At 39.7% G+C, this 10,690-nt stretch overlaps 1 protein-coding gene across 2 annotated transcripts in view; it reads right to left on the minus strand.

Moving 5' to 3' along the window:
- Positions 1-7,518, minus strand: part of AP4E1 (adaptor related protein complex 4 subunit epsilon 1) — a 61,475-nt gene extending 53,957 nt beyond the window's left edge. Inside the window, exons 1-3 of one of the 2 annotated variants that reach the window (XM_047863506.1) lie at positions 7,302-7,518; positions 4,394-4,465; positions 1,239-1,362 (exon numbers count right to left, since the gene is read on the minus strand). In XM_047863506.1, the coding sequence (XP_047719462.1) occupies positions 1,239-1,362; positions 4,394-4,465; positions 7,302-7,451 (346 nt within the window). In that variant the 5' untranslated portion in view covers positions 7,452-7,518. Of the gene's footprint in view, positions 1-1,238; positions 1,363-4,393; positions 4,466-7,301 lie in introns of those variants that run through there. The other variant, XM_047863507.1, reaches the window with a different exon arrangement.
- Between the last annotated feature and the right edge of the window lie 3,172 nt (positions 7,519-10,690).

Consider the following 10,690-nt stretch of genomic DNA (forward strand, 5'->3'; position numbering starts at 1 on the left):
GTTATCATTTGTGTAAGAGAGAGTTTATGAGTATGTTCCCATGCATTTGCTTGTTTTGCAAGAAGAAACAATGGAAAGATTAATTACAAACTAATGAAAATGGTTACTTATGGCAGTAAGGAGCAAACTGGGTAAGAGAGACTAGAAATTAAAAGTGAGACTTGTTTGATTATATCTTTTTATAAGGTCTTAACTTTTGAACTTTATATATTTTTAATAATAAAATTAAATTGAAAATGAAAAAAATGGTATGCCAGTCTAAGAAGCACAATATAGCAACAGTCGTACAAAATTACAGCACCAACCACCTAATATTGACTATTGTTTTCAAAATTTCCCTGCCTTTGGGGATCTTAGAATTAGTTCAAGAGCTAAGACATTAATATATGAAAAGATACCACCCAAAGATGACGGTAAAAGCCACCAGAGTGATAAAAGAAGAGTTAAAACTTGATTTGGAATATGAGAAGGGAGAGACAACAGAGGACATTCCCTTGGAGGGAAGAATACAATAAATCTAGGAGAGTGAAGTGAGTTTCAGTAAGTAGAATAATGGGTACAGCCAGTCTCAGAATCTTTAGCAAACTATCTCCCTTTCCTATCCCATTATCTGATAGCACAGATATTTGTGAAGAATGCTGGTCCTTGACAACATGACACCATCAACTCCTTTGAATACAGAACATGTTATACTCCTATATGACTCTAAAGTGCTTCCTTCTTGAATTTTGATACACAGCTGAACCTACATGAATAAAAGATTTAAAGGATATTTCCTAAGAGCCCTAAAGGTTGATTAAGGAGACAAACATTTTTAAAAGATACCTCTAATCCTCACAGCTAACATTTGTGAAACTGAGAACAGGATATTTTAAATTATTCAAGTCAATTTCAGTTTTTATTCTATAAAGAAACATTTCTGATCATTAAACTGATGATGTTAGACTTTAAAATCAGCTTTGTGGAGGTATAATTTACACAGAAGAAAATTCGCCCATTTTAAGTGTACAGTTTAATGAATTTGACAAGTATAGAAGCTCATCTATCACAAAAACAGGATAGAATCAGTAAGACTGATTTCACTTACAGGCTTTAAGTTTTTGAAGTGTTCCCTTTTAAAGTTTTGGAAATTACAAGGCAATGTTCTAAAAACACACTATGTACCTGCCGTTACTCATTTTACACAGTAGCTGGAACTTTAAGAACATTTAGTATTAAAATCTTAAACACATACATACCTACTCTTTTTTCTAAAAGGTTTCCTTGTTGTGCCAACTTGATCGCATGTATGTAGCCAAAGGAAGCATCATATCCAAGCATTTCACAATATATAAGTCTCACCATACACTCCTTCATCATTCTCTGAAAAGCAAATATCCAGTAACCGCATAAACAAATAGAATGTTTTGGGTTTTTTTCATTATGTTGCAATCATTTCACAGAGGAATCCTTTAATCCTAGCACTGAAGAAATAACATACACATATATAATAAATTAATAACCTGAAGTCAAACTTTATAAATAAAAGTTGCTCCAAAACTTAGCTTACCAACAGTACTGATTTTAGTAAAATTATTTCAACATTTTATTAGTGGCAACATCAAACAATAAATCAACTGTATCTATTTCTAATTCTAGGTGTACCTGTGAAAAATTTAGTTATAATGGGAGACACCTGGTCCTCAGACAAAATTTCACCCATAGTAATATGACTTGGCTTCTAGAACAGAGCACATCATTTTAATACACTTTGTCAAATGAAGACATCCATAAAATTCCCATAAGTTGGTAATAATTTATAAAGAAAATAATTTTCATATTTGAAAACCAAATTGCACCTGAACTTTTTCAGAATTGTTTTGCTGTACATAATATGCAACAGTTTGTTTTATAGGCATTGTTTTCTTCTTCTTTTTTTAATGTTTGTTTACTTTTTGAGAGAGGGGGAGAGAGAGAGAGAGAGAGAGAGAGAGCAAGCGGGATAAGCACAGACAGAGAGGGAGACACAGAATCCGAAGCAGGCTCCAGACTCCCAGCTGTCAGCAGAGTCCGATGTGGGGCTCAAACCCATGGACCATGAGATCATGACCTGAGCTGAAGTCAGCCGCTCAACCAACTGAGTCACCCAGGTGCCCGTAAAGGCATTCTTTCTAAACAATTCTCAACTAGGAACTGAAGGGTATGATATCATTAATGGTATAGCATTTCTAATTATTTAATTTTTTAACTGGGTCTTTCAATATTTACAACACAAGCTAAAAAGCTGTTTTATAATATAATAATTTTTGCATTCTCAATATTTATAGCAAATTTTAATCATAAATAAAAAATAGAAATAAAATGTGTTTCAAAATAAGCTCACAGACTATTTTAATACCTAAAAATCTTATTAGGTAAATACCCATTTATCTTATTAGGGTTGGTATATTACAAGGTTATTAAATCACAAAATACTTAGAAAACAGTAACATATTTTAAGGTAAGGACATTAATATTCAATATTTCATTCATATTTTATATATGAATATCGTATTTATATATTTAAATATGAAGAGCTTTATTTATCTTATTTTATTTTACTTTATTTTATTTTATTTTATTTTTAATGAAGAGTTTTAGTTTTTTTGTTTTGTTTTGTTTTGTTTTTAAATTTTTTTTTTTAACGTTTATTTATTTTTGAGACAGAGAGAGACAGAGCATGAACAGGGGAGGGTCAGAGAGAGGGAGACACAGAATCTGAAACAGGCTCCAGGCTCTGAGCTGTCAGCACAGAGCCCGACGCGGGGCTCGAACTCACGGACCATGAGATCATGACTTGAGCCGAAGTCGGCCGCTTAACCGACCACCCAGGTGCCCCTAATGAAGAGTTTTAAAAGAAACCATGGGAAAATCCTTGGAGAATAAGATTTAATTCAGGTCACTTGTGTTTAAGTAATAAAAGTCAAATTTATTAGTGTATTAAGACTACTAAACACTGAAAAAATAAGCTTAAAAGATACTGTAAGTTCCTTTCAAAGGCTTCCACATCAATTAGGAGCGGAAGTGTTCATCTAATCCATTAAGTATCATCCCTGGTTTTGTAACATTTTATTTCAGTCTTTCAAAGGTCATCATGAGCTCTATTTAATTAAAATTGTATTGCATACCTTCTTATTCTCTTAGTTTTGGAGAAGAAAATCCATTCCTCAATACAGAATTTTTTTTTTTTTTTTTTTTTTTTTTTTTTTACAATTTCTCTACACAGAGCATCTCAGGGACAGACTACAAAACATGCCCAGAGCTGGACGGCCATAATTACTATAAAATCTTCCTTCAAAAGTTTGGCTCCCTAACTTCTACCTATTTATCTTATTTCTGTGCATACCAGGTGTGCCAATTACAGAAAATGGAAATCAAACAAAGTAAAAGGAGAGAAACCGTTCCTGCTTAACATTTCTATCAAGTATCACGAATAAAAATCACAATGACTTCTTACATATATACACATAAAGATCTATACACCCACATATATACATTTACACACATAAATACATCAAATTAATGTGCTTTGAGTTTCATTTGTCCACATATTACCATGATCATAAAAGGAAATACATACATTCTCTTACACTTTAAAGTGTTATTCATGTACGTGATCATGTGTTCATGAAAAATATCACCCCAATATTTTTATTAGAAGAGAAGGGTACTCCCACAGTGACTTACACACAGAAAGCACTCACTAAATATTTGCTGAATAATGTTACCTGGAAAAACTCTCATTATATGAAACTGCATGAAAGTTAAAAGAAAAAAAAACAAAACAAAATCTATTAGGTCTTAATCTAACTATGTAGGGACAGAGACCTGAATATAGGGGCTACTCATTACTAGCTGCTGAATGAATGCTGTTTGAAAAATCAAAGCATATGGAACTGAAGTTTTAAAAAAGACTGGAATCTGATTTAGCTGTCATGCAATATACTGTTTCATAGCAAGAAAGCCATTTTTCTACTTTGTTCACCTATATTCCAAGATGTATAATAGTAAAATGAGAGATCTATAATATACCAACTAAGGACTGAAAATATTACTTTAAATGATATATGGTAACCTTTTCTCAGTGTACAATATTAACACATTAAGATCAGCACTGGGGTCCATGAGTATTGCCACATTTATGTAATTACCATCATGTTGGCATTGAACTGGCATCCGTCAAGCAAGTCTTACTCAGGTGCAGACAGTCAATAATAAAAAGTTCAAGCTAATGTCTGACTTGCTACCATCCCATAACCGATTGTGACTATGATAAATTACATTTTAGCAACTTACCAATGAGATGCCACGATAGGGTCCACAGTGGACCAGGTTTCAAATATAAAATGTGCTGGTACCGACTATGCAAACTTACCAGTGTTGTAGTAGGAGCAGAAACAGTTGCTTTCAGATTACTCAGTTCCTGCTGGATTAGTTTCTCTTCCTCCTGAAAAAGTGAAAGTATTTAAACACATGAATAACTGGCTTTTTAAACTGTAACAATATTTTTTTAAAGGAAAAATATAATTTATAATACTTGCAATAAAAAATAAACATTATGTTAAAGTACAATTACATGTGCTTAAAATTTGCCTACAGGCATTTCTCCAAACCTTGGAATCATTCCTAGAAAGAATAATCCACCATCTCTCTTTCCTTCACTTAATTACTGTCTCCTTAAGGACAGTTTAGCAAAAAAAGTTTGGTTTGGTTTGATTTTAATTAAAGTTAGAGAGAAAGAATAAAAGAAAATTTTCATGTACTGGCCCAGGATAAGGTTCTCACGCCTTCCCTTTAAAAGTAAAAAGTCTTGGGGTGCCTGGGTGGCTCAGTCGGTGGAGCATGCGACTCTTGATCTTGGAGTTCTGAGTTCGAGCCCCACGCTGAGTGTAGAGATAACTTAAAAATTAAAAATCTTGAAGGGCGCCTGGGTGGCGCAGTCGGTTAAGCGTCCGACTTCAGCCAGGTCATGATCTCGTGGTCCGTGAGTTCGAGCCCCGCATCAGGCTCTGGGCTGATGGCTCAGAGCCTGGAGCCTGTTTCCAATTCTGTGTCTCCCTCCCTCTCTGCCCCTCCCCCATTCATGCTTTGTCTCTCTCTGTCCCAAAAATAAATAAACGTTGAAAAAAAAAAATTAAAAAAAAAAAATTAAAAATCTTGGGGCACCTGGGTGACTCAGTCAGTTGAGTGTCCAACTCTTGATTTCAGCTCAGGTCATGGTCTCAGGGTCATGGGATCAAGCCCCATGTCAGGCTCCATGCTGAGCTTGGAGCCTGCTTAAGATTCTCTCTCTCTCCCTCTACCCCTTTCCCCTGCTCACTCACTCTCTGTCTAAAATAAGAAAAAATTATATGCTTAAAATAAATAAATAAATACTCTTAGTAAATAAATAAAAGTCAGTCTTCATAGAATCGAGAAATAGGGTAAGAAGGCAGAAACAGAAATTGGTCTTTTTCTCCTAAAATATCCTTCCCTATTCTTTTCTCCTTATTCCTCACATCCTTTCCCTCACTTCCCATCTCTCTCTCACACACAATAAATGCACCAATGTGATCATTTCTACTGTCTGCACTGTATTTCATCTCCTTAGCACACTTGAGTATCAGCCCCATTTTTGGCTAATATACCACTATCTTTAAATCACACAATGAATTAGTAGATATCCATTAGATGGTTAATCAAGAACTACTAGTGAAGTACTGCCACATTAAGAGATTAATTTAAGCTTGAGATTAACTCAGTTTGCCCTTAGTGCTTATGAACAGTTTCAAACTGCAATTTAAGACCTAAAATAGGGGCGCTTGGGTGGCTCAGCTGGTTAAGCGTCCAACTCTTGATTTTGCCTCAGGTCATGATCTCAGTTAGTTCATGAAATCAAGCCCCACGTCAGGCTCCATGCAAAGCACAGAGCCTGCTTGGGATTCTCTTTCTCCCTCTCTCTCTCTCTCCCCTCTCCCACCCGTGTGCTCTCTCTCTTTCAAAATAAATAAATAAACTTTAGAAAATAAAATATTTTTTAAAAGACCAAAAATATTTTTTTAGATTTCACTTAGAATCTCACAGAAATTAGTAAAAGACAAAATGTTAAAACAATAATAAGTCCATAAATAATGATTTCTGAATGTGAAGCAGAAATACAGCATCCAGTAGAGTATCATCTAGTTCGGTTTAAACAGAATGTTTTAAATCCTCAGAGCGCTTTGAAGAAAATCTTTCTGTCTGTCTTCGTCATTTCCTCTCCCCCAGCACTTATATGTCATTGTATATTGCTTATACTTGTCTTTTTTTTAATTTTTTAAATTTATTTTGAGAGAGCGAGACCACGCACACGCAAGCACACAAGGGTGCGCAAGGGTGAGGGAGGGGCAGAGAGAGAGGGAGAGAGAGAATCCCAAGCAGGCTCCAGGCTGTCTGATGCTTAACCAACTGAGCCACCCAGGCACCCCTTATTTCTATTTATCTTAAGCCCCAAATGAATGATCAATTCCTTGGGGAAAAGAAAATCTGTTTTATTCTTTTTCCTCAATGTCTAACACATAACCTCTCCCACAAATATCTTTTGAACAAATTACGGCATAATACACAATCTTTTTTAAATATATAAATTCCTTGAAACTTGCAATCCGTATCTAACACAATCCGTTCGACTACCAAAAGTCTGTGGAAACTTAATACCTTCTATTATAACTGCTCATTTTCAAAGCCCAACTGAGGCTGAGACAATAAATTTGACACTGAGAGAGAATTATGCTTTTTCTCTGCCCACCCCGTAGGTCTAATCTAAGAACCTCAAGCTCCCCCAAAATATTCAACGACCAGTTCAGATGGCAGGGGCTGTTCCCGAGTGTGACGTCCAGCAGTTGAAATAACTGGAGGAAAGAACCTGTAAAGAAACTTTGTAGAAGGTAAATAATGTTGACACTTCCATCGTACTTGGTATTTTCACTCGCTTGATGTCTCATTTAATTCTCGAAACAGCCTATGAAATACGTATTGGTACTTTTCCACTTCAACGTTCGGGAAACACATGGAGTCTCAAAGATTAAAAAGATCTGCTCCAGGTAATAATGACTCAGTGTGAGGATCCACTGTGGAAACTCGGCCTCCCCGCTGTCAGTCCCGGAAGGAAAATCACGCTTCTAGACAGACGCAGGGACGGACTGATACAAGCAGTCCATAAGCCCCGCCGGAGGGCCAGCCCTGAGGGCTCCCGCCCGACTAGGGCCTCCCAGTGCCGGGGCCTCCCCCGGCTCCCCTGACCTCCCGGCCCGGCAAGTACGTACGTGCTTGGAGGTTAGCGCGGTGATGCCGCGGACGAGGTTGCCCAGCCGCGAGGAGAAGGACGCCTTGACTCCCGCTGGCCCGCCAACCGACTGGTTCTGCAAGAAGAGTCCCGGCAGCGCCGTCAGCGTCTTCTCCACTATGTCGCTCATCGCCGCCGCCGCCGCCACCAGCCGCGATCTGGTTGCCGCCCGGCTTCATGCCCGGCCCCTGCCCAGCCTCCGGCCCGGCCTCCGTAGACACTTCCTGTTTGTTTGAAAAAGAAATCTTTATTCGCGTCCAGAATGGACAAGTACAGTGTCGTTCCCGACTGAGGCCGCCGGAGGGCGCAACAGTCCGCTGGGAGAAGCGGCTCTCCCAACTTGCTCGAGGAGGGTGACGTCCTGGAGAGGAATTGAAGGACCGGATGGTCCGGTTTCGATGGCAACCCCGGGGTCTCACCCTTGGGTCCTCTTGAGGTAGCCGCTGGGGCTGGTCCCCCTCACGCTTCATCCTGCAAGGTCTCCCTTTTCCCTTTCGCTGCCTCCCCGCCGCGCGAGACCGCGTCGGGAGGTGCACATTCCTTTCCCCCATTCGGCCCGCGGTCCCCCTCTGCGGGACCGCCGGCAGTAGGCCCACCTCCCTGCACCGCAGCCCGAGCGCCGGGACGGCGCGGGCCCCGGCCCTGACAGTGCTGGTGGTGTCGAATGACAGGCCACTGTCCCGCGCATTCCTTCCGCCGGGGTGGGCGCCCGCGGCGCCGGGGTCTCGCGGTCACTGCCGCTTCCCTTTCACCCCTCTTCACCGCGGATGTGGGAAGACAGCCGGGGAGGGCAGGTGGTCGCGCGGCCACCCCCGCCTCCGACCGAGTCCGACTCCGCAGTCCCAGCTGGAAGGTCTCTCTCCTGGAGCGGCTTCCCCTGGCCGGACAGACAAGGATGAGTGTTCCTGCCCTACCCTGTCACAACCTTCCGTTCATTTTCATTTGACAACTCATCACGGTTCTTACTACATAAATATCTCCGCATGGAGCGGGTATTTTAGCTATTGACGTTACCCCAGTTTCTACCTAGAGCACAATCTAGTACGGTGGTTCTCAATATGTGCTCTGGTGTCTTCTGAGGGTCTCTGACCCCCTTCCAAGAGATCCACGAAGTCAAACTGTATGCCTAATATTATTTAAAAGTTGTTTGCTGTTTTAGCTCTCATCCTCTAGGGATATACAGAGAAGTTTTCAAGAGGATAGTTGACTTAAAAGCTCTGTTGACTGGTGAAATGTGTGCTTGGGTACTCCTCTGTTTTCTAGAATCTTCTAAGGTGTAGGGTATAAATACGTGCGTTTTCAGAAATTAACTCAGTTTGTCCTTAGTGCATCTAGTGTGTTCTTACAAGCTATCGTCCTTTATACTTAATTTCTGTAACCTCATCAATCGTCCTATAAATGGCTTTTTGAAAACCCTAAATTGTCCTTGTACCTATGTGGAAACACAAGAAAAAAAGTTTATTTTGTCAGGGAGCCTGGGTGGCTCAGTTGGTTAAGCACCAGACTCTTGATTTTTGGCTCAGGTCATGATCCCAGGGTAGTGGGTTGAAACCCCATGTCAGGCTCTGCTCTGAGTGGGGCGCCTAATTAAGATTCTCTCCCACTGCCCCTCTTCCCTGCTCTCTATCTCAAAAAAAAAAAAGTTCATTTTGGAGACTTTTTTTGCAATAGTTTTTAATTTATTTAAAAATAAATGTTTATGGGGCGCCTGGGTGGCACAGTCGGTTAAGCGTCCGACTTCAGCCAGGTCACGATCTCGCGGTCCGTGAGTTCGAGCCCCGCGTCGGGCTCTGGGCTGATGGCTCAGAGCCTGGAGCCTGTTTCCGATTCTGTGTCTCCCTCTCTCTCCGCCCCTCCCCTGTTCATGCTCTGTCTCTCTCTGTCCCAAAAATAAATAAACGTTGAAAAAAAAAATAAAAATAAAAAAAATAAATGTTTAAATTTTATTTAAAACTTATTCTTTGAGAATTTAATATTCTAAATTAAAATTTTGTTTATACCCTTTTTTTACTTTAGGTTCTCTCATTGGCTTACAAAAGGGAGATTAGAAGACTTGCTTTTTCAACCTTCCCACACCTAAAGATGCTGAAAAAGATGATACTGACATCAATATCAAAGCATTCTCTGACTCAGGTAAAGGGAAGAATCTGGGTGAAACTGTAAATAAGAAAAGGCAAAATTGAATATTTCAAACATGGTAGGTTCTTTAAAAGCCCAGGAGTTTTTGTTACCACTTTTCAAACCAGAAATGAAAAACCCCCTGACGCATCTTACAGGTTAAATTATTGTATTGCATTGGCTGAAAAGGTGCATGTAGGAACTGAGAAACTAAGAAAGCCTGTACATTACTGAGGAAATGCCTGCTAGGTGAAAAATCAGTCAAAGAAATCATGGCCAAGCTACTTTCCAAAAATGCAGTAGCTCACCAAATTAGAACTTGAGCTGCAAACATCAAGACTGAGGTAACATCTCATCTGCAGAACTGTAGTGCCTTTCAGATGAGCAAAAATTATAGAATTATAGATGTAGCTAGACTTGTTGCTTTGCGTGTATATATCCAGTGTCAGCACCAACTAACACTTGAAGATCTTTTATATGAATGCTTAGCAGCAAACAGAAGTGGTGCTAAAATAGAGCATTGACTCATTTTTAAAATCTCATAGTTTATCCTGGAACAACTGTGCTGATATTTACACTAATAGTATAAAAATAGTACTGGGCAAAACTGCTGGCGCCTTGGTGCAAATCAAGGCAGAGGCTCCAAACTGTCCTCTTCACCACCACATGCTCACAATGGGGGACGAGGGGCAGCCGGTTTACCTCAGACTAAGAGTTCTTATTTTATTAAAGCTCGACCTTTTAGTACATTTCTTTTAAATATTGTATGTGACATTTGGGTGAGCTCATGCCCCACTTCTCGTGAGCTCCAGCCCCGCTTCAGGTAAAAACAGGAGCCTCGGGGGAGTCCCAATTCTCTCTCTCCTTCCCTCTCTGCCCCTCACTCACTTGCATCCTCTCTCTCTCTCTCTCTAAAATATATGTGTGTGTGTGTGTGTGTGTGTGTGTAGTGTGTGTGACAAAATTAGAAGTGCACATAAAACAGTTCTGATGCACAGCCACAGTTTCTCAAGGAAAAGCACTTGCGCACTTATTTGACTTGAAAGCTGAACCAGCCACTTTTCCTCACGTACTGACAATGGTTTTCTTGCAAATGAACAGCAAGTCTGTAAGTTCAAAGAAAATAACAGAATTTGTTGCCACTGATAAAATTCAAGCTTTCACCTGAAAATTAGAATTTTGAAAACTGTGTTTCTGTACCAGGAGTTTGTTAATTTCCCAATATGCAAGAACTGTTCTGATAAGATTGGT

Source organism: Prionailurus viverrinus, chromosome B3 (genome assembly GCF_022837055.1).
Source record: "Prionailurus viverrinus isolate Anna chromosome B3, UM_Priviv_1.0, whole genome shotgun sequence".
Classification (NCBI taxonomy): Eukaryota; Metazoa; Chordata; class Mammalia; order Carnivora; family Felidae; genus Prionailurus; species Prionailurus viverrinus.